The following is a 24,719-nucleotide window of genomic DNA, read 5'->3' on the forward strand; positions in this document are numbered from 1 at the left end:
TAAGTTGCAGATGGTCATATAAACATGGTGATCACCTACAGTAGCATGTACAGTGTCTCCTATGTTGCAACAATACATTAACAAACTCGAGACCCCTTATTTGAAAATAGCAATCCTGTTTTTTTTAAATGAGTGGTCCTATGCCTTCTACATAACAGACAAATACCCCTGAAGTTTGCTTCTATTTCAGGGGGTTCTGGTGCTTTTTAAGAGGTCTCTATTACCCCCTCACCATTTTAATTATTTCATAAGACCCCACATATGAAAGAGTGAGGTTTCATGATTCAGATACGGTGTCTCATGACCTTATTGCTATGAAGTGATTGCCATAGAAAGACTGATAACCTGGCAGTAACCACTAGCCTTATCTTTTTCTACAGTTGATGTTAGGGCTCATAGAACAATGTTTGTCTGAACTAAGAATCAAAATAAATGGGAGAACTGGAAAGAAATAAAAATAGGTATTTTTTTCTCACTATGCAGAGCGAGTTTGGATAGAAGTAGGAACATGCATACATGTTTAATTCCAAATAGAACAATAGACGTATAAAATCCTAAATGTTGCTGATTTTGGAAGGTGAACTGATACTAAATATTCAACAATAAAATGTGTGTTTGAAATATTAAGAAAATAAAACGACTTGTGCTGCTCTCTTTACTATGCACAGCATAGAAAAATCAGAACTGTAATATTGTTTTGACATTTCATATAGTAGTGTTACATCATCATCAAACTAAAAAATGCTTGGACTGCTGAAAAAAAATGAAATTTATTCTTACCTAATAAATTTGTTTCTTTTACGATATGATGAGTCCACGGATTTCATCCTTACTTGTGGGATATCGCCTCCTGGTCAGCAGGAGGAGGCAAAGAGCACCACAGCAGAGCTGTATATATAGCTCCTCCCTTCCCTCCCACTCCAGTCATTCGACCGAAGTTAGGAAGAGAAAGGAAAAGCCAAGGTGCAGAGGTGACTGAAGTTTAACAAAATTAAAGACCTGTCTCAGAAAAACAGGGTGGGCCGTTGACTCTCGTAAAAGAAACAAATTTATCAGGTAAGAATAAAATTAATTTTCTTTTACAAGATACGATGAGTCCACAGATTTCATCCTTACTTTTGGGATACAATACCAAAGCTATAGTACACGGATGAAACGGGAGGGACAAGACAGGGAACCTAAACGGAAGGCACCACTGCTTGAATAACTTTCCTCCCAAAAACAGCCTCAGACTAGGCAAAAGTACAGAATTTTGAAAATTTGGAAAAAGTGTGAGGAGACGACCAAGTCGCAGCTTTGCAAATCTGTTCAACAGAAGCATCATTTTTGAATGCCCATGAGGAAGCCACAGCCCTAGTGGAATGAGCCGTAACTCTTTCAGGAGACTGCTGTCCAGCAGTCTTATATGCAAAACGGATTATACACTTCAGCCAAAAGGAAAGAGGTAGCCGTAGCTTTCTGACCCCTACGTTTCCCCGAAAAAAAACGACAAACAAGACGATTGACGAAAATTCTTAATCGCCTTTAAGTAGAACTTCCAAGGCACGGACCACGTCCAAATTATGTAACAGACGCTCCTTCTTAGAAGAAGGATTAGGACACAGGGAAGGAACAACAATTTCCTTATTAATATTTTTATTAGAAACAACCCTAGGAAGAAAACCAGGTTTGGTACGTAACACCACCTTATCCACATGGAAAATAAGACGAGGAGGATCACATTGTAATGCCGAAAGCTCAGAAACTCTGCGAGCAGAAGAAATAGCAACCAAAAATAAAACCTTCCAAGATAACAATTTAATATCTATGGAATGTAGAGGTTCAAACGAAACCCCTTGAAGAACATTAAGAACTAAATTCAAACTCCAAGGAGGAGAAATTGGTCTAAACACAGGCTTAATTCTGGTCAAAGCCTGACAAAAAGCCTGAACATCTGGAACCCTTGTGTAGTAAAATCGATAAAGCAGAAAATTTGTACCTTTAAGGAACTTGCCGATAACCCCTTCTCCAATCCTTCTTGGAGAAAAGATAAAATGCTGGGAATCCTATCTCTACTCCATTAGTAGCCCTTGGATTCACACCAAGAAAGATATTTACGCCATATCTTATGGTAGATCTTTCTAGTGACAGGCTTATGTGCCTGAATCAAAGTATCAATGACCGAATCAGAGAACCCCCGCTTAGATAAAATCAAGCGTTCAATCTCCAAGCAGTCAGCTGCAGAGAAACTAGATTCAGATGTAGGAAGGGTCCCTGAATGAGAAGGTGCTGCCTCAATGGAAGCTTCCACAGCGGCAGAGAGGACATGTCCACTAGATCAGCATACCAAGTCCTGCGAGGCCACGCAGGCGCAATTAGAATTACCAAAGCCCTCTCCTGTTTGATCCGTGCAATCACCCGGGAAAGGAGAGCAAACGGTGGAAACACATAAGCTAGGTTGAACGACCAAGGCACTGCCAAGACATCTATCAGTTCGGCCTGAGGATCCCTTGACCTGGATCCGTATCTTGGGAGCTTGGCATTCTGACAAGACGCCATTAGATCCAATTTCGGTCTGCCTCATCTGAGAATCAGAGTGGCAAAGACCTCCGGATGGAGTTCCCACTCCTCCGGATGAAACATCTGTCTGCTTAAAAAGTCCGCTTCCCAGTTGTCCACTCCTGGGATGTAGATTGCTGACAGATAAGAGTGAGCCTCCGCCCATCTAATTATCTTGGATACTTCTGTCATCGCTAAGGAACTCCTTGATCCTCCCTGATGATTGATGTAAGCCAAAGTCATGATGTTGTCCGACTGAAAGCGGATGAATTTGGCCGAAGCCAACTGAGGCCACACCTGAAGCGCATTGAATATTGCTCTCAATCCCAGAATATTGATTGGAAGTAGAGACTCCAACTGAGTCCACACACCCTGAGCCTTCAGGGAATTCCAGACTGCACCCCAACCTAGTAGACTGGCGTCTGTTGTCACTATCACCCATGAGGGTCTGTGGAAGCACGTCCCTTGGGACAGATGATCCGGCGACAACCACCAAAGAAGAGAGTCTCTTGTCTCCTGATCCAGATCTGAGGAGACAAATTTGCATAATCTCCATTCCACTGCCTGAGCATGCTCAGTTGTATTGGTCTGAGATGAAAACGAGCAAACGGAATGATGTCCATGCACTGAGCCACTGATGGCCGAAGATTGGAATGAAGAGCTCGACATGTATTCAGAATCTTTAACTTTCTGACCTCCGTCAAGAAAATTTTCATGGATATGGAATCTATTAGAGTTCCCAAGAAGGGAACCCTTGTCTGTGGAAATAATTAACTCTTTTCTAGATTCACCTTCCACCCGAGAGTCCTCAGAAAGGACAGAACCATGTCTGTATGAGACTTTGTCATATGGAAAGATGACGCCTGGATCAGAATATCGTCCAGATAAGGCGCCACTGCAATGCCCCGCGGCCTGAGAACCGCCAGAAGTGACCCTAGAACCTTCGTGAAGATCCTGGGTGCTGTGGCAAACCCGAAGGGAAGAGCCACAAACTGAAAATGTTTGTCCAGAAGGCAAACCTTAGGAACTGGTGATGATCCTTGTGGATGGGAATATGAAGATATGCATCCTTCAAGTCCACGGTAGTCATATATTGACCCTCCTGGATCAATGGCAGAATTGTTTGAATAGTCTCCATCTTGAAGGATGGGACTCTGAGAAACTTGTTTAGACTTTTTAGATCTAAAATAGGTCGAATCGTGCCCTCTTTTTTGGGGACCACGAAAAGATTTGAGTAAAACCCCTGCCCCTGTTCCAGTGTTGGAACAGGACGAATTACTCCCATAGTAGAGAGGTCTTTTACACAACGTAAGAACGCCTCTCTTTTTATCTGGTCTACAGACAATCGTGAAAGAAGAAACCTCCCCCTTGTGAGAGAATTTTTGAATTCTAGTTGATACCCTTGGGACACGATTTCCAGTGTCCAGGGTCCTGAACATCTCTTACCCAAGCCTGGGCAAAGAGAGAAAGTCTGCCCCCTACTAGATCCGGTCCTGGATCGGGGGCCGTCCCTTCATGCTGTCTTGGTAGCAGCAGCGGGCTTCTTGGGTTGTTTACCCTTGTTCCAAGCCTGGTAGGGTCTCCAGACGGACTTGGCCTGAGAAAAATTCCCTTCCTGTTTAGCAGAAGAGGAGGAAGAAGAGGGGACTCCTTTAAAGTTCCGAAAGGAACAAAAATTATTTTGTTTACCCCTCAGTTTAGCAGTTCTATCCTGAGGTAGGAGATGACCCTTACCTCCCGTAATGTCAGAAATGATTTCTTTCAAGTCAGGCCCGAATAGGGTCTTTCCTTTGAAAGGAATAGCCAACAGCTTTGACTTAGATGACACATCAGCAGACCAAGATTTTAACCATAACGCTCTACGAGCTAAAATGGCAAATCCGGCATTCTTAGCCGCCAATTTGGCAATCTGAATGGCGGCATCCGTAATAAAAGAATTAGCCACCTTAAGAGCCTTAATTCTATCTAAAATATCCTCTAAAGGAGTCTCAGTCTTAAGAGACTCTTCTAAGGCATCAAACCAGAAGGCCGCTGCAGTGGTAACTGGTACAATGCAGGCCGTCGGTTGTAAAAGGAAACCCTGATGAATAAATAATCTCCAATTTCTTATCCATAGGGTCTTTGAAAGCACAACTGTCCTCAATAGGAATAGTTGTACGCTTAGCCAGGGTAGATATAGCTCCCTCCACCTTAGGGACTGTTTGCCAAGAGTCCCGAACAGTGTCAGATATGGGATACATTTTCTTAAATTAGGAGAAGGTGAGAACGGTTTACCCGGTCTGTCCCATTCCCTCGTAATAATCTCCGAGATTCTCTTAGGTACCTCTAAGTATTTGTCCATCTTACACAATTTCTCTGGTGGTACCACAATAGAGTCAGTCATCCAGAGTCGCTAAAACCTCCCGAAGTAACAGGCGGAGCTGTTCAAGCTTAGCTCTAAAGTCCGTCTGAGGTAACACTTCCCGAATCGGAAAGTTCCCCCTCAGACAGAAGTTCCCTGACCCCCAATTCAGATCCCTGTGAGGGTACATCGGAAATAGCCAACAAAGCATCAGAGGTCTCAGTATTCAAATTGACTTCTGTCCTGCATGCGTTTGCCCTGTGACACTGGCAACTTAGATAACACCTCTGTAAGAGTAGATGACATAACTGCAGCCATATCCTGTAGAGTAAATGAAGAACCCGGCGTCGCTTGGGTGGGCGTTAAAGGTTGTGACGCTGGGGGAGAAATTGGTGGCATACCCTGATTCTCTTCAGACTGAGAATCATCCTTAGACCCACTTTTCTTAAATAGAATCTGCTCTTTACATTGTAAGGCCCTTTCAGTACATGAGGGACAAAAAGTAAGAGGGGGTTCCACAATGGCATCTAACAAGTAGTTTCCTCAAATTCAGACATGTTAAACAGACTAGCAATAGCAATAATAGTCATTCTTTACTTGATATATTGACCCCTGAAGTCAAAACATATACTCAAAAAAACTTTACCTAAAAAGTGTACTGCGCCTTTAAATAATAAAAGCGCAACAATTTTTCTGTTATCTCAAAAAACAATGTTTGCAGCAATAAAACATGTCCTTATATGTCCAAATTAGCTAAACAATATTGCACCGCTTGTTTGGATATGTTATATAACAATTTATATCACTTTTATCAGTTATATCAATTTTTTAACAATTCAGGCCCCTGTACCTCGCCACAGCTCTGCTGTGGCGCCTACCTGCCCCCAGAGTACACTGATTATGTGAAAGTAGCGATCCTTCGTTTACAAACTTAACATAGGCCCCACCGGAGCTTAGGACTTTGCTGCCTAATCGGATGAAATACTGCGAGGCTGAGCGCGCAAAATTAGGCCCCGCCCACCATGGGCGTAACTCTAGCCTTCTAAAAAAACGCATGGGAAGCAAAATAACATGTCGGTCCCAAATAAAGTGTTAAAGCCATGTGTCCCTCTAACATATGCCCTCAATAAAAAGTAACTTATGAAAAGCTGCCATAATAGTCGTTCTTTTCTCAGGCCAGTTATAGAGCTATAACAAGACAGCCCTTAGACAGCAAACCGCATCTCCAAGCGTCTAGCCCATATTGAATACACATAATAGAAACATAGCAATCAATATAAAAAGGGAATTCCAGTTCCACCATTTTACATATAGTGCCTACTGATTACCCCTCCCCAGATAGGGAATAATGTCAGCCTGTTCTGATATCAAGTCTCTCCAGAAACAAATGACTGAACATACCTCAATGCTGCTTGTAGCATGACACGGTTCTCCACACTGAAGATGTTTCTTTACACTACCTTCAACCGCTCGCTCTGTGGGAACCAGCAGAATCTTAGAGAATGTTTTGCTAAGATCATCAACAATCAGGGCAGAAAATAAAATGTCTCCACTCCTCTTGGGAAGTTATTGACTGACTATTTCTCCCTGAGAAAAATAGTACTCACTGGCACCATTTTAAAACAAAAAAACTTCTTGATTGAAGAATCTAAACTAACACCTCACTTTACCTCTTCCTATCACTAACACAGGCAAAGAGAATGACTGGGGTGGGAGGGAAGGGAGGAGCTATATATACAGCTCTGCTGTGGTGCTCTTTGCCACTTCCTGTTAAACAGGAGGAGTAATCCCATAAGTAAGGATGACATCCGTGGACTTGTCATATCTTGTAAAAGAAATATAAATAAAGCCCACGCGGTCACAACGTCTCTGCAACAGGAACACTGTAAATAGCCCCACAATGTAAACCGGAGACTCCGGCAATAAACAGAACACACTACCTTCCCCAGCGTCAGCCAAAAAAAACCCTAAGTAACATTCCCCAAATAACTGCAGGTATATGCGTGTCACTTTCAATCACATCCTTTTAAAGAAACACGCAGCCTTAGGGAAAGTAACCTTGTGGGTGCTACATAAACTTAAGAGAACCCACACGCTGCAGACAAAAAGCCCTGTAAGAGCACACAATCTGTCCCCAGCAGAGCAAAACAACGTACAGCCATATCTGAGAGTTTGGTACTTAGAAAATAAAGACTGCACTTACCTCAATGCTGAGGAACAGCATTAAACTTATCACAGGATCAGAAGGTCGTCTTCCCTCCAGCAGCTCTGTGGACACAGAAGGGCCTTAGTTACTAGATGCTAAGACCATAATCCAAAAGGGCAGCACAAGTATGGGAGGCGCAGTGAGGCTAAAACCCCACCAGTTCCCATTGCCTTAAAGCCACCTGTAGCTCTACTCTAGAGGCTGACAATGAATATGGCTACACCCTATAGTAAAATAGCACACTTTGGAACCATTTTAAAAATAATAAACTCTTGATTGAAGAATCTAAACTAACACCTCACTTTACCTCTTACCATCACTAACACAGGCAAAGAGAATGACTGGAGTGGGAGGGAAGGGAGGAGATATATATATATATATATATATATATATATATATCTGCTGTGGTGCTCTTTGCCTCCTCCTGCTGACCAGGAGGCGATATCCCACAAGGATGAAATCCGTGGACTCATCGTATCTTGTAAAAGAAATGAAGTATAATTTTTTGGGTATCTTACAGAAAAAAAAAAGATCATTTGTGTGTAAATACAATGACTGACAAATGACTAAAAAACAAAAACAAATTATGCTTACCTGATAATTTCCTTTCCATCTGTATGAGGAGAGTCTATGGCTTCATTCCTTACTTGTGGGAATACAGAACCTGGCCACCAGGAGGAGGCAAAGACCCAGTCATTCTGCCGAGGGAACAAGGAACAGTAGGAGAAATATCAGGGTATAAATGGTGCCAGAAGAAAAAAAAAATTGGTCCACCCATCGGAGAAAATGGGCGGGGGCCGTGGACTCTCAGATGGAAAGGAAATGATCAGGTAAGCATAATTTAGAATATAAGGAGAGTCCACTGCTTCATTCCTTACTTGTGGGAAACATTTACCCAAGCTCTAGAGGACACTGAATGAAAAAACAGTAGGGTAAAAGAGAGGCGGACCCTATTCTGAGGGCACCACAGCCTGCAAAACCTTTCTTCCAAAAGCGGATTCAGCCAAAGCAAAAACGTCAAAGTATGTAAGGAGGAAGAAGCCTTCTGCCCTGTGCGCTTCCCAGAATAGAAAACAAACAATGCCGAAGTCTGTCTAATTGGAAATAATTTTGAAACGTCTCTGGTCTGTAAGGAATAGCCTCATTGATATGGAATCTATTATCATACACAGGATTTGCACCCTGGTACTTGGAACCAGAGAACTCTTTCCTAACTTTATCTTCCATCCATGAGATTGAAGAAGAGCTCTTGAATAGTCTTCTGCTAGCCGGCAAGACGGAGCCTGGACCAGGATGTCGTCCAAGTATGGCGCTACTGCAATACCTCTGGACCTCGCCACCGCGAGCAGAGTCCCCAGATAATTCGTAAAGACTCTTCTTAAGAACTTGAAGTGATCCTTGTGTATTGGCACATGTAGGTAAGCATCCTTCAAGTCTATCGTAGTCATGAACTGTCCCTCTTGAACCAAGGGCAGAATAGACTTTATCGTTTCCATCTTGAACGATGGGACCGACAGAATTTTGTTTAGGCACTTTAGGTCTAGAATGGGGCAAAACGTACCCTCCTTCTTTGGGACCACAAAAAGGTTTGAGTAGTACCCTAGACCTCTCTCTGATAGAGGTACTGGCACAATTACTCCCAGGGAGGAGAGATCCCTCATGCACCCTAGAAAAGCTTCTCGTTTTTCTGGTCTTGAAGACAGGTTTGACAAGAGGAATCTTCCCCTAGGTTGATAAGATTTGAAACCTATCCTGTAACCCTGAGCGATAACCTCTAGAACCCTAGGGTCTTGCACGTCCCTCAACCAAGCCTCCACAAAGAGAGAGTCTGCCCCAACACGACCAACGCCGGATCGGGGGCCGCCCCTTCACGATGACTTTGTTTCGGCGGGCTTCCTGTTCTGATTGGATTTATTTGAAGATTGAGATGGTTTCCAAGTTCCCTTAAACTGATCAGGGTTCGCGGGGGCGGCTGGCGTTGGGATTTATCCGAGCGAAAAGGATGAAAATTAGGACCTTGTCCTTTAGGTTTATTTTTCTTATCATGCAGTAGAAAGGCACCCTTGCCCCCAGTGACCGTGGATATGATAGAGCCCAGGCCTGGACCAAAAAGAATCTTCCCCTTAAATGGAAGAGAAAGCAATCTAGATTTTGAAGTCATGTTCGCAGACCAAGACTTCAGCCAGAGAGCCCTATGGGCTAGAACAGAAAAACCTGATGTTTTGGCATTCAGGCGAATGATCTGCATGTTTGCATCACAGCTGAAAGAAATAGCTACCCTCAAGGCCTTAATTCTTTCCTGGATCTCGTCAAGGGGAGTTTCCACCTCGATCATCTCCTAAAGAGAGTCGCACCAATAGGTAGCGGCTCCAGCTACCGCAGCAACCGCCGCTGCAGACTAAAAGAAGTACCCCGTGTGCCGAAACATTTTTCTTAATAGAGTTTCTAGCTTCTTATCCATGGACTCTTTAAACAACGAACTATCCTCAAGCTGGATAGTGGTGTGCTTAGCAAGCGTGGAGATAGCTCCATCCACCTTAGGGACAGACCCCCACAACTCTAATTCAGAGTCTGGAACGGGGAACAATTTCTTAAAAGAAGAAGGGGAAAAAGAAGATCCAAGTCTCTCCCATTCATTCTTAATAATATTTGCCATCTTTACGGGAACCGGGAAAGTCTGTGGCACCAGCCTGTCCTCATAAAGCTTGTCAAGTTTAGGAATAGAAGGTTCCTCGGGTAATTTAGGTTCCGGAACCTCTAACGTAGCCAACACTTCCTTTAACAGAAAGCGTAAGTGCTCAATCCTAAATCTAAAGTCTGGTTCCTCCGCAGCCGAAGGTTTAGAGGCAGCAGATTTCGACCAAGAAAGAGCCTCCTCTGAACTATCAGAGGCGTCTTCATCAGCGGATACTCTAGTATCAGATAAATCCAACAAATTGCTAGATGACCCCTGGGAAGGATAGCAATATTTGACCTTTCGCTTGCACTTAGCAGGGCAAGGTAAAGCACTGAAGGCCGCAGACACTGCCGTGTGTAACTGTTCAGAAAAGTCTGGGGGTAAGAGGGCCCCTCCCGAAGGAGGATTAGCAGTGCAATGGGAGTCTGCATGTGTGGACGGCTCAGTGGTACAAAACATCTTTGTCTTTTTAGATATAACTACCTTATCGAGGCATGTGGAACATAATTAAGCAGACGGTATACCGTAGCCTCCTCACAATAAAAACAGGTATTAGATTTAGGAAAAGAGGGAGTACCCTCTAACGCATCAGAGTCCTCCATAGCTTGTGCTTTTAAGATGGACAATAGAACAAGATAAATGGCACCTTTATATCCCCAATGGCCGGGGCATTCACCACCTCCTATGACCCAGGCCCCACAGAGAAACCGCTTCTTCTCCTGTAAGCTGCACGGTGAGGAAAAAGGAAGTCAATGAGACCACACCCGATCACATGGAGTGCCATGCAGGACCGCCCCTGCTCCAGGAGAGAAACGCGCCAAAAATAACAGGCCACACAGTTATCTCAAAAACAAAAGTAAAACCTAAATGCTCAACATCTGCCTGAGCCTCATCTCACACATATCGCAGCATAAAACATAATAAAGTAAGTTATGTATAAATCCCCTCTGTTCAATAACCTCCTTCCGGAGATATTAACCCTTGATTCCATACAGATAAAGGAGTCACACTGTGATCCTGTCTTAACATTATCATATGAGATAAAATGAAACGATCTTACCGGAATCTCTGCCGTGGAACAGACACACAGCCTCTCAAGTTTGACAGTCTTGTAGCATCGCACCTGACATGGACTTGAGTGATAGAAGCATGCAGTGAAACTTGTCAACACTGATTGCTTAGGAGCTGTTAATATGAGTCTGGATGGTTTTGCAGAAAGACTCTCCCTGCATCTCCAGACCCAAACATTCGTCAATGCTCTCACTGAGAGGCTGAAAAACATAATTTATGCTTACCTGATAAATTTATTTCTCTTGTAGTGTGTTCAGTCCACGGGTCATCCATTACTTATGGGATATATTCTCCTTCCCAACAGGAAGTTGCAAGAGGATCACCCAAGCAGAGCTGCCATATAGCTCCTCCCCTCACATGTCATATCCAGTCATTCGACCGAAACAAGACGAGAAAGGAGAAACTATAAGGTGCAGTGGTGACTGGAGTTATAATTTTAAAATTTAGAACCTGCCTCAAAAAAAGACAGGGCGGGCCGTGGACTGAACACACTACAAGAGAAATAAATTTATCAGGTAAGCATAAATTATGTTTTCTCTTGTTAAGTGTGTTCAGTCCACGGGTCATCCATTACTTATGGGATACCAATACCAAAGCTAAGTACACGGATGATGGGAGGGACAAGGCAGGAACATTAAACAGAAGGAACCACTGCCTGTAGAACCTGTCTCCCAAAACCAGCCTCCGAAGAAGCGAAAGTGTCAAATTTGTAAAATTTGGAAAAAGTATGAAGTGAAGACCAAGTTGCAGCCTTGCAAATCTGTTCAACAGAAGCCTCATTCTTAAAGGCCCAGGTGGAAGCCACAGCTCTAGTGGAATGAGCTGTAATTCTTTCAGGAGGCTGCTGTATTATGCTACGAAGCCAAAAAGAGAGAGAGGTAGCCAAAGCCTTTTGACCTCTCCTCTGTCCAGAGTAAACGACAAACAGAGAAGAAGTTTGTCTAAAATCTTTAGTTGCCTGTAAGTAGAACTTCAGAGCACGGACCACGTCTAGATTATGCAAAAGACGTTCCTTCTTTGAAGAAGGATTAGGACATAACGATGGAACAACAATCTCTTGATTGATATTCCTGTTAGAAACAACCTTAGGTAAAAACCCAGGTTAAGTACGCAGAACTACCTTGTCTGAATGAAAGATCAGATAAGGAGAATCACAATGTAAGGCAGATAACTCAGAGACTCTTCGAGCCGAGGAAATAGCCATCAAAAACAAAACTTTCCAAGATAAAAGCTTAATATCAATGGAATGAAGGGGTTCAAACGGAACACCTTGAAGAACTTTAAGAACCAAGTTTAAACTCCACGGAGGAGCAACAGCTTTAAACACAGGTTTAATTCTAGCCAAAGCCTGACAAAAGGCCTGGACGTCTGGATGCTCTGCCAGACGTTTGTGTAAAAGAATAGACAGAGCAGAAATCTGTCAAGCGTTTAATTTCAAGGCAGTCAGCCTCAGAGAAATTAGGTTTGGATGGTTGAAAGGACCCTGAATTAGAAGGTCCTGCCTCAGAGGAAGAGACCATGGTGGACAGGACGACATGTCCACTAGGTCTGCATACCAGGTCCTGCGTGGCCACGCAGGCGCTATCAGAATTACCGATGCCCTCTCCTGTTTTATCCTGGCAATCAGCCAAGGTAGCAACGGACCTGGATCCGTAACAAGGAAGCTTCGCGTTCTGGCGAGATGCCATGAGATCCAGATCCGGTTTGCCCCAACAACGAATCAGTTGAGCAAATACCTCCCGGTGAAGTTCCCACTCTCCCGGATGAAAAGTCTGGCGACTTAGGAAATCCGCCTCCCAGTTCTCTACGCCTGGGATGTGAATCGCTGACAGGTGGCAAGAGTGAGACTCTGCCCAGCGAATTATCTTCGAGACTTCCAACATCGCTAGGGAACTCCTGGTTCCCCCTTGATGATTGATGTAAGCCACAGTCGTGATATTGTCCGACTGAAATCTGATGAACCTCAGCTTTGAGGCCAAGCCAGAAGAGCATTGAATATTGCTCTTAATTCTAGAATGTTTATTGGGAGGAGTTTCTCCTCCTGAGTCCACGATCCCTGAGCCTTCAGGGAATTCCAGACTGCTCCCCAGCCTAGAAGGCTGGCATCCGTTGTTACAATCGTCCAATCTGGCCTGCGAAAGTTCATTCCTTTGGACAGATGAACCGGTGACAACCACCAGAGAAGCGAATCTCTGGTCTCCTGGTCCAGATTTAGCAAAGGGGACAGATCTGAGTAATCCCCGTTCCATTGACTGAGCATGCATAGTTGCAGCGGTCTGAGATGCAGGCGCGCAAATGGCACTATGTCCATTGCCGCTACCATTAAGCCGATTACCTCCATGCACTGAGCTACCGATGGGCTTGGAATGGATTGAAGGACACGGCAAGCATTGAGAATATTTGATAACCTGGACTCCGTCAGGTAAATCTTCATCTCTACAGAATCTATGAGTCCCTAGAAAAGGAACCCGTGTGAGTGGTAACAGAGAACTCTTTTCCACGTTCACTTTCCACCCATGCAACCTCAGAAATGCTAGAACTATCTCTGTATGAGACTTTGCATTCTGAAAACTTGACGCTTGTATCAGAATGTCGTCTAGGTACGGAGCCACCGCTATGCCTCGTGGTCTTAGTACCGCCAGAAGTGAGCCCAGAACCTTCGTAAAAATTCTCGGGGCCGTGGCTAACCCGAAGGGAAGAGCCACAAATTGGTAATGCCTGTCTAGAAAGGCAAACCTCAGGTACCGATAATGATCTTTGTGAATCGGTATATGAAGGTAAGCATCCTTTAAGTCCACCGTGGTCATATATTGACCCTCTTGGATCATGGGTAGGATGGTTCGAATGGTTTCCATCTTGAACGATGGTACCCTTAGGAATTTGTTTAAGATCTTTAAGTCCAAGATTGGTCTGAAGGTTCCCTCTTTTTTGGGAACCACAAATAGATTTGAGTAAAATCCTTGTCCCTGTTCCGATCGCGGAACTGAGTGGATCACCCCCATGATTAAGAGGTCTTGTACACATTGTAGAAATGCCTCTCTCTTTACTAGGTTTGTCGATAACCTCGAAAGATGGAACCTCCCTTGTGGAGGAGAGGATTTGAAATCCAGAAGGTATCCCTGAGATATAATCTTTAACGTCCAGGGATCCTGCACATCTCTTGCCCAAGCCTGGGCTAAGAGAGAAAGTCTGCCCCCCACTAAATCCGTCTCTGGATAGGGGGCCCTGACTTCATGCTGTCTTAGGGGCGGGAGTAGGCTTTCTGGCCTGCTTGCCCTTGTTCCATGACTGGTTGCCTTTCCAACCTTGTCTGTAACGAGCAGTAGTTCCTTCCTGTTTTGGAGCGGAGGAAGTCGACGCTGCTCCTGCCTTGAAATTACGAAAGGCACGAAAATTAGACTGTTTGGCCTTTGGTTTGGCCCTGTCCTGAGGAAGGGCGTGGCCCTTACCTCCCGTAATGTCAGCAATAATTTCCTTCAAGCCGGGCCCGAATAAGGTCTGCCCTTTGAAAGGAATGTTAAGTAGTTTAGACTTGGAAGTTACATCCGCTGACCAGGATTTAAGCCAGAGCGCTCTGCGCGCCTGTATGGCGAATCCGGAATTTTTAGCCGTAAGTTTGGTTAGATGTACTACGGCATCTGAAACAAACGCATTAGCTTGCTTAAGGGTTCTAACTTTGCTCAAGGCCTCATCCAACGGCTCTGTGCGAATCGCCTCTTCCAGAGACTCAAACCAGAATGCCGCTGCAGCCGTGACAGGCGCAATGCATGCAAGAGGCTGCAATATAAAACCCTGTTGAACAAACATTTTCTTAAGATAACCCTCTAATTTTTTATCCATTGGATCTGAGAAAGCACAGCTATCCTCCACCGGGATAGTGGTACGCTTGGCTAACGTAGAAACTGCTCCCTCCACCTTAGGGACCGTCTGCCATAAGTCTCGTGTGGTGGCGTCTATAGGGAACATTTTTCTAAATATCGGGGGAGGGGAAAAAGGCACACCGGGTCTATCCCACTCCTTACTGATAATTTCTGTAAGTCTTTTTGGTATAGGAAAAACGTCAGTACACACCGGTACCGCATAGTATCTATCCAACCTACACAATTTCTCTGGAATTGCCACCGTGTCGCAATCATTCAGAGCCGCTAATACCTCCCCTAGTAACACACGGAGGTTCTCAAACTTAAATTTAAAATTTGAAATTTCTGAATCCGTTCTCCCCGAATCAGAACCGTCACCGACAGAATGAAGCTCACCGTCCTCATGTTCTGCAAGTTGTGACGCAGTATCAGACATGGCTCTCGTGTCATCAGCGCGCTCTGTCCTTAACCCAGAGCTATCGCGTTTGCCCCTTAATTCGGGCATATTATATAAAACTTCTTTCATAACATTAGCCATATCATGTAAAGTGATTTGTAAGGGCCTAGATGTACTAGGTGTCTCAATCCTACGCATCTCCCGAGCGGGAGACGCAGGTACTGACACGTGAGGAGAGTTAGGCGGCATAACTTCCCCCTCGTTGTCTGGTGATAGCTTCTTTATCGGTACAGATTGACTTTTATTCAAAGCAATATCAATACAATTGGTACACATCGTTCTATTGGGCTCCACATTGGCTTTTGAACATGATGAACAAACAGTTTCCTCTGAATCAGACATGTTTAAAACAGACTTAGCAATGAAAATAACAAGCTTGGAAATCACTTTCAATAAGTTTTACAAGCAATATAAAAAAACGCTGCAGCGCTTCAAAAATACAGATATAATTAAACAATTCTTAACAAGAAGTGTACTATTAGCGGAGGATTGCACCTATTAGCAAAAGGATGATTAACCCCTCGATACCCAAAACGGATAAAACATATCAATTAAGATTTAACGCTTTTAATCACAGTCAGCACACTGTCACAGATCTGCTGTGACTGATTACCTCCCTCACAAATGAAATTTGCAGACCCCTGAGCTCTCTAGAGACGTCCTGGATCAAGGAGGAAGAAGCAGAAAGACTGTGCAATAATTTTAACTGCGCAACAAGGCGCTAAAACAAGGGCCCTCCCACTTCAATCACAACAGTGGGAGCCCTGATATAACGGTTTCCATGCAGAAAAATATGTTAGCCATGTGGAAAAAAATCATGCCCAAAGCGATTTATCACCAAAGTACCTCACAAAAAACGAATAACATGCCAGTAAACGTTTTATTAAAAAACAACATTTTTCAATGTCATGCAAAGCTATCACTAAGCCTGCTACCAGTCGCTACCACTGCAGAGAAGGCTTAAGTATTATTTCAGTGTTAACAGTATTTTCTCAGTCAAATTCTAGTCCCTAGAATATAACTCGACTGCGCATACATTTATCAGCCTGATACCAGTTGCTACTACTGCATTAAGGCTGTACTTACATCATACGGTAACAGCAGTATTTTCTTAGTCAATTCCATTCCCAGAAAATAAAGTACCGCACATACCTCATTTGCGGAGGACCCCGCATGCTATTCCCAGTCTGAAGTTACCCCACTCCTCAGAATGTCGAGAACAGCCAGTGGATCTTAGTTACGCCTGCTAAGATCATAGATAAAAAACGCAGTTTCTTCTTCCAAATACTGCCTGAGATAGAAAAACAACACACTCCGGTGCCATTTAAAATAACAAACTTTTGATTGAAGAATAGTTAAGTAAAAACTCCAGCTCCTCTCGCGACCTCCTTCTTTGTTGAGGGTTGCAAGAGAATGACTGGGTATGACATGTGAGGGGAGGAGCTATATGGCAGCTCTGCTTGGGTGATCCTCTTGCAACTTCCTGTTGGGAAGGAGAATATATCCCATAAGTAATGGATGACCCGTGTACTGAACACACTTAACAAGAGAAAGACTACTTAAAACTCCAGTCCCATACCGAGAGAGTACTGCCCTCCATCCCAGAGGCAGAACTTTTTTTCACTTTCTGCGATGAGAGTTTTTTAGTAAAAAAATTTCTGCAGGTCATTTTTAAATAAAATTCAATTTTAAATTAGGCAGTTACATTAAGCACCAGTTCAATTGCAATGTGTTGGTTAACTGGAGAAGAAAGCAATTTTTAAAATGTTATACTATAGTGCAGTAGTTGCATTGCATTGCAAATTAGCTGCAGACAAAAAAAATGTAAAAAAACTTGTTTCCTTTTCTCTTGGTCAAGCATAGAAATGTAGTCAGAAAAAAGGTGCATTGCTCATACGAATGTCTTACAGACTGGGAAAGCCTAAGGGGCAGGTTTGAAAAAATCTGAGAGCCAGTCAACAATCAATGGACTGCTCACTTCAAACAGCACTTTACTCTGAATGCACTTACACAGTGCAGCCAGATTACAGCTCTGTTTGAAGAGAACAGTCTAATGTGGAGCAGTGCTGCAAAGTTAAAGTGCATACAGTTCCTGCATGTGCCCTGTTCTTTCTGCAGACATGATGCATTTTCTGCGATGACATCTCAGATCACTGCATGTTCTGCCTTGGGGCCCTCCATAAGTGACTACTCCGAATCTTCCGACATTTCTCTGCCATCCTCCTGTGACGAAAGGCAAAGAATGACTGGGGGATGAGGGGAGTGGGGAGGTATGTAAGCCTTTGGCTGGGGTGTCTTTGCCTCCTCCTGGTGGCCAGGTTCTGTATTCCCACAAGTATGGAATGAAGCCGTAGACTCTCCTCATATTAAGATGAAAACTCTAGCACAGGGTGTGAAAATGGCTCAGCACCTAAACATTATTAAATTGTAGCATAAAATGGTTAAATCAGGCAAAGTAAAACTACTTTGCAATATACTTGTATTATTTATTTTGCACCCCTTTTAAAAATGTATGCATACAAAAAACTGTGGGTTTCCCTGTCCTGAAAACTGAAAGAGCAAATAGCAGGCATCACAAGCCTAACTTGTCATATCTGTTCCTCATTTGCAGGCTGGTATCCAATTAATTACGGTGAAGACAAATTATGGAGATTTTAACACAATGTATTGTATTGTATTGGGTACTTGTAAAGCACGGCTAATCACCCGTAAGGGTCTCAAGGCGCTGCTAATTTTATCGACCTCAGAAGGATGAAAGGCTGAGTGGACCTCGCCGGGGATCGAACCTGCAACCCTTGGGTTGCTACAGAGCTCAGTCACAGTGCCTTAGAATGCTGAGCTATCTGTCCGGCAGTGGCAAGCCTATAAGGAGAGTGCAAACAACACAGCAGAGGTCTGTGTGTAAAGCGCACAGCTCACCGCTCCAAACTAGGTAGCATCTAAGGGTTGAGACTCCAATCCTCCTGAAGGCTCAATGGAGAGTGGGAATGCTTTACTAACCACGAAAGCTCCGCTATGCAGCCCCAAGATAAGTCTGCCAACTTATCAAATAAATACAGAAAAATCCAGGAATAGGGCGCACCACAGAGACAGTCAATTCCAAAAGGTAAAATTCTTCAGTTTATTCGGCACAGCATAAAAACATGAGAGGGCTCACAGGCCCAACAGGCTCACAGGTAAAAACAACACAGGTGTGTCAGTTAGTCTTGCAGACATGTTTCGTGAGCATGCTCACTTGTTCCACTATAAGGAGAGTGGTTGGGGGAGATTGGCTAGTGGAAAACAAATCAAGCAAACAAGTTAATATGTTCCTATAACAGTCAGATTCTGCTGATGTGATTGGAAAACTTATAAGGGGTTTACTATCCTAAAAAGCCTATTCTTTTTACGGAATCTCCGCTGCTATGGCCAGTGTGAGGCAGTTATAAAGGACTTGGCAAAGTAACAAGTTTCAGATGGTTTAATGCCCCTTTAAAACGGTAGCCAAAAAGACAACCACATGACTATCAGATTAAGAACTGAAATCCGAAGTGAAAATGACTGCTCTTTTGTTATGTACAATTTATTTTAAATAAAGTACATTTTAAAAGGGACATAGTAGTTAAAATTAAGCTCATATTTAATTTATAGCATGGAGTCTATTATCCAATTGATTTTAGTTTCCTTTGCATTCTTTGTTGAAAAGCATACTTAGGTAGATTCATGGACAGCAATGCATTATTGAGAGCACATGCTTCTTGTCATTTGCTCACTAGATGTGTTCATGTAGACCCCAGTAGTGCATTTCTGCTCGGGATAGGCCTTAACTGTATGTTTAACAAATAGTTAAAAACTAGCAATAGTACAGAAGAACGTGTATGTCGCTTTAATCAGTAACTTATCTAGTGGTCCCATATCATTAATGGTGCATATATGAGCTTGAAAATTGGCCTTCTGAGAACCCTACAAAAAAGCAGTAGCACATTTTTTTTAGAGCTTTGCATAGATACATTAACCAATTCATCTTATCAACTGTGGTGATTATCCTTTAAGTAGCAGGAGTTAACAGGCAATAACTTTTTTTGCAGCTGGGGAAGGCTGCACAAATGTCTAGGAGATTAACCTTTTAGCTACCAGAATGGATAGCAGAAACCTTTTAGGGATTAAACTTTTATAACCCAGAGAGGACAGCAAAACCATGTAGGAAATTATTTATTTTATAAGACAGGCTGAAGAGTATCACAAACAAGAAAAAAAAACTCCAAATGCAATTTTTAATTAAAAGGAAAAAAAAAAAACTTTCTAGAACATCAGGAAGAAAATAAATATGCAAAACATTACCTGTACACTTACGTATATGGTTCATCCACATATTAAAAGTTTATTAAAAAATGTAAACGTTGTGCTGAAACAAAAGAGAAATCGGTTTCATCTGGCCTTCCCATCATCACTCAGAGAGGATTGTTTTGTAGTTACATCATCAGGAAATAAAATACAATCCCCCTGGGAGCCCCCTCCATAGAAAGAGAAAGTCAAAGCGTTTTAAAATTCACATCCTTGTGCAGAAGATGCTAATTTTTCTGCTACCTGAAAAATCAGACTCATTTGTGCATAAACTTTTCTCCTTATTCTATGCTACAAAATGATATGAAAATGCTCAGTTAGCGTCTCTCAATTAGTTTTTTTTGTAATCAATAATAAGGAGGAGCTGCTGTAACACAAGCCTTCCGCACATACTTGTTCAGCCCTGAACTGTGTAGACAAATGAAATATTTCACACAGTCTTGAACTTCAGCTGGAGCCAGAACACATTAATAAACTTTCAAAGTCCTGGCTATCATTAAAGTACACTAGTCAGACACAAGCGTGCCTGTACAACAGAGTTCCTTATATGGCAGTGCAATGACGTAATGCTGTATAGGCTTGGGACAAGCGGAGAGGCTATCTTTCATTGTTTGCTGTTACTGCTGGAATGCTCACATCTCTCATGCCTGGGAGAACTCGGTCTCTAGGACAGCTCAGTCCCTCTATGGGAGAGCACCTTCTGCACTGGAGATCTGAAGGAGTTCACACTAAGGTAAGTGCCTGTAATGGATGCTTCTAGGGCTGTCATTGTTTAGCATTTAAAAAAAAAAAAATAAAGTTCTGTAGCCTCTGCTAATTTTCATAAATGAATACAGTTCTGCAGGAAATATGTTTTTCACTAAAACAGCTTACAGTGCAGAAGTTTTAATGTGTGTGCTGCAAAAAGAGAAACGGTTTAATTTACAGACACTTTCCAACACGACTGACGGCAACGGTGTCCCTGGACACAGTCCAAAGTACTGTAGAACATCAGAGATTGGGAACTTTATTGCTTAACATGCTGTAAAGGAAAGTTTTGTGCTTGTGCATTTATTTGGGAATATAAACTGTAACAATGCATTAGACAATTAACATGCATTAGCATGTTTATCATTTAAATAGGTGCATATGGAAAGCAAAGGGATATTGAGACATATCTCTGTATAGATTGCTGGGGCCTTCAATGCATTACTGTCCCATGTTTTACATACAGAGAATTAGCTATTGCTTATGACTATGGAGATTCTGGAGCATGGTTTAAAAGGGATGGTAAATTAAACAAACTACAATCCTAATCTAGATTCTATATATATTTTTGATACGTACCTTCATTCATCATTTTTTATACTTCAGATGTGCTAAAGCAATACTTTAGCTCCGTTATTATATTTCTTTAGCTCCCTCCAGCTATGTGTTTTTATTGAGGTGACATTTTTACCTCTAAACCAATAGGAAATCTAGTCATACTGCCAAATGGCTAGAATGGCTTTTGGATTAGAATTGAATTGTAGTTTATGTTAATTTACCCTCACTTTAAAGGGACAGTCTAGTATAAATTAAAAACTTTCATTATTCAGATAGGACTTTTAATTTTAATCAACTTTCCAATTTACTTTTATCTTCAAATTTGCTTTTTTCTCTTGGTATTCTTAGTTTAAACTAAACATAGGCAGACTCATATGCTAATTTCTAAGCCTTTGAGGGCTGCCTCTTATCACATCCTTTTTAAATCTCTTTTCAACACAAAGAAACAGAAAGTACATGTGGGCCATATAGATAACACTGTGTTCAGGCACAGAAAGTCATTTAAGATTTAGCACAAAACAATGATAAATTTAAGACAATAGATAATAAACAGTCACAGTCATGTGATCAGGGGACCTTAGATACAAGGTAATCACAGAGGTAATATAAAGTATATTATTATAACTGTGTTGGTTATGCAAAACTGGGGAATGGGTAATAAAGGGATTATCTATCTTTTAAAACAATAACAATTCTATGGTAGACTGTCCCTTTAAGCCATACTTTACTTTATGGAAAAAATCAAAACTTCATATCTAAGTTTCTGAGTGTGTTTGCACCTTTCTTTTTAATACAAACATTTCATACAATTTAAATTAAATACAATAATATTAAAGGGACATTCCGGTCAAAATTTAAAAGCACATAGATTAATTACATATTTGAATAGAAACATATTTGCAATATAAATCTATTGGCAAAAATGCTTCTAGTAACAGTTATCACTGTTTTATTGTTAACATTTGTCTCTGCACGTGCATGTGAAGCATAGCTAGCTATTGTCACTGCACCCACATTTTAAATAATGCAGCTGCTAAGTGTTTCAGTGGGGCTTGTATCATGTATGTAATTAACAAATTGAGTCATTACGAGATGGTACAAGCACCCTAGGCTCTCTGAGCAAGTGCTGTGTTTAAAATGCTGGTGCACGGTGCATACTTAAATACACTTTTGATAGCTATATCTTTTTTAGAAGCATTTTTGCTAATAAATTTATATTACAAAAATGCTTTTGTTCAATACCGAAATGCACCCATGTGGGTTCCAATTTTGGCTGGAATATCCCTTTAAGCATGGTAAGAACTATGCAACTGTGAAATATATGCTTAATGAAAATATGACATAAATAACAAACATTTTTAAACGATCATTCATACCGCAATAAAATGGACTGAAATAGCGAAGTTTACATTCAATTTAAAGTTGTTGTTTTTTTTAACTAAATAAGTGATTGAATTACAATTGATACAAAACCGACATAAAAAAACACAAACACCATTATAAATTAATACTGATACTGGGCAAAATTAAATAGTCATCATGTAAAAAAAGGACATTTGAATTACCCATCAATCTACCAATAAAAAAAGAATGCCTCCCTTCTCTGAATGATGTTGATGTTTGACAATTTCAAGAAGTTGCTTCAATGCACAATATTTTCTAATACATAATTACAGAGTATGTAGAACTATAAATGCTTTTAATTGGACGGTTAAAAGCTGCATGTGTTTACATGATCCTAAGCCTATATGAGGCGTTTAACAACACACGCAAACAATGAATTAAAATGGCACAATGCCAGTTTTAAAGAGCAAATAAATGAATCAATGCGCCAGAAATCTGCAGCTTAATAAATATATATATAAAAAACTATGCAATCTTAAAAAGCCTAGTAAGTTCAGATCCATCTAATGCATTTTTCCACCTATGGTACTGTAGTCCTATAGCAAATGCTGGGACAATATAAAAAAAAAAAATTGTACTGGTTGGCTTGGAAAAGTCAGTTTTTTTTATGCTATCATGTAAGCTTCCACGATGCAAGTATACACAAAAGCATACAGTGCAGTGTTCTCCTTATAAAAATAGCATTATGATATATATGTGGTCTGTCTATGTGGAAACTGTAACACAGCTTTCCTCTAAGCACAGCTGTGTGGTTTCCTGATTTTTCCATTTTGTAAGAGACAAATGAAAGGGATGGTCACTAAACTGCAGCAATATGCATCCTGGCTCTGCTGCAAAGAGAACTGTGGCAGAAGTTTCACATCTTTGTGCATAGACTCTATGCATATCTTCCTATGCCTTCATTTGCTTCTTGTACAGTGATTAGTGACAATTAAGAGGAAGGACTGGGAACTCAGTTTTTCTTTCACAAGCCAGTTGCTATGTATGTAAGAGATTTGTTCCCACACTGAAGGGATCTGAACTGACCCACACAAACAGGCTGTATAAAAAAGGTCTTTACAGTGCATGTGTGATCTATAGCGAGAAGCATAATAATATGTGCTCTTCTCTAGGGAGAAATAGTAATAAGGATAATGTTTTCACTGCACAAAACCCTAATTGGGAGATGATCTAATAGCAATGTGCTGCTGCTGCTACACCAATCTGAAAAAGGAGAAATAATTTTCTTAAACTCCTTGGGAGACAGGAGTGGAATGGCAGCTAAAAGGTTAAGGTGGACTCATGGTTTTGTCAAAAGCACAGTTCTGTTTGTTCATCTAATATGCATCTGCCGCCTCAGTGCCCGAGGAACCATCTGTACCAGATACAGGACAGCGGCCAGTTGCATAGGATCGCACCCCTCAAAGCCATACCAGCTGTACTTCACATGGCCTGGCAAAGACTTTTGTTAGAGGAAACACTTTCTAACGCGTACTTCCACAGTTCTCATGTAAAGAGCTTTGAGCCGTGCTGAATTTATCAGCTGGGTGATCCTCTTTGAAACAGTACACAGATGCAGTGCAAAAAAACATCTTCAAAAGCAGAATAGTAGCTTGTGAACGATTAAGATGCATATTGTTCAGGAAATTGTCTGTCAAACAGGAATAAAATGTGACAATAATTATTAAAGAAATAATTGTCATACTGATTTAGAAAAAGAACGGTTTTACATGTAACGCTCTTTAAGGGCAATAGTTGAAAAATAAATAAATATGTTGAGGTTTTTGTGCACTCGGCTGTCCCTCTCCTGGAGAAAAGGACCTCAGTTTTGTGCCCCCCCCCCCATACTATGATTTGGTACCAGTTTCTTCTGATCTGTAGATGCCAACAAGCTAATACGATCTATGGAGTGAAGTCACTGAAACAGTAATTCTCTAACTTACTGGAAGTAATTACATAAGGGAAAGGGATCGAAAAAATAAAATAAAACAAATTCTATTTTTAAAATAATCCTGGGATTGAAGTGACATAAAAATGCTATAAATGTGTAAGTGCATTTTGTTATTGTAATATTGCTTGCAGATCACATATGTTATTCCTGAAAAGCAATTAAATACATAGTTAAACTAGGTTCCAGAGCAGCATTGTACTACTGAGAAATAGCTAAATCTGGTGAGCCAATTTCAAGAGACCAATCACCAGCTAGATCCCAGTAGTGCATTTCTGCTCCTGGGCCTATCTAGGTATGATTTTAAACAAAGGAAAACAAGCAAAGTAAATGTGATAAAAATAAATAAATTGAAAAGTTTGATAAAATTGCATGCTCTATCTGAACCATGACAATTTAAAATTTGCTTTTCATGTTCAGTCAAAATTCATGATTCATATAGAAAGCATGCAATTTTATACATCTTAATTCCGTTATCATGTTGTCTGTTCTTTTGGTATCCTTTGTTGAAGAGTAAGCATAGATAGGCTGATAGGACTGTGCACTTCTTTAGGATTATATGGCACCAGTGTTTGCATCTATATAAAACATTGCTAAAAACATTGTTGCA

General features: G+C 41.6%; 2 protein-coding genes across 2 annotated transcripts in view; one reads left to right on the forward strand and one right to left on the reverse strand.

The window, feature by feature from the left end:
* CMSS1 (cms1 ribosomal small subunit homolog) overlaps positions 1-19,595 on the reverse strand; it is a 770,463-nt gene extending 750,868 nt beyond the window's left edge. Inside the window, exon 1 of the mRNA XM_053706056.1 lies at positions 19,471-19,595. Within this exon, the coding sequence (XP_053562031.1) occupies positions 19,471-19,501 (31 nt within the window). The 5' untranslated portion in view covers positions 19,502-19,595. The remainder of the gene's footprint in view (positions 1-19,470) is intronic.
* Positions 1-24,719, forward strand: part of FILIP1L (filamin A interacting protein 1 like) — a 639,717-nt gene that overhangs the window by 560,337 nt on the left and 54,661 nt on the right. The window lies entirely within an intron of this gene.

The sequence above is a fragment of the Bombina bombina genome, chromosome 3 (genome assembly GCF_027579735.1).
Source record: "Bombina bombina isolate aBomBom1 chromosome 3, aBomBom1.pri, whole genome shotgun sequence".
Classification (NCBI taxonomy): Eukaryota; Metazoa; Chordata; class Amphibia; order Anura; family Bombinatoridae; genus Bombina; species Bombina bombina.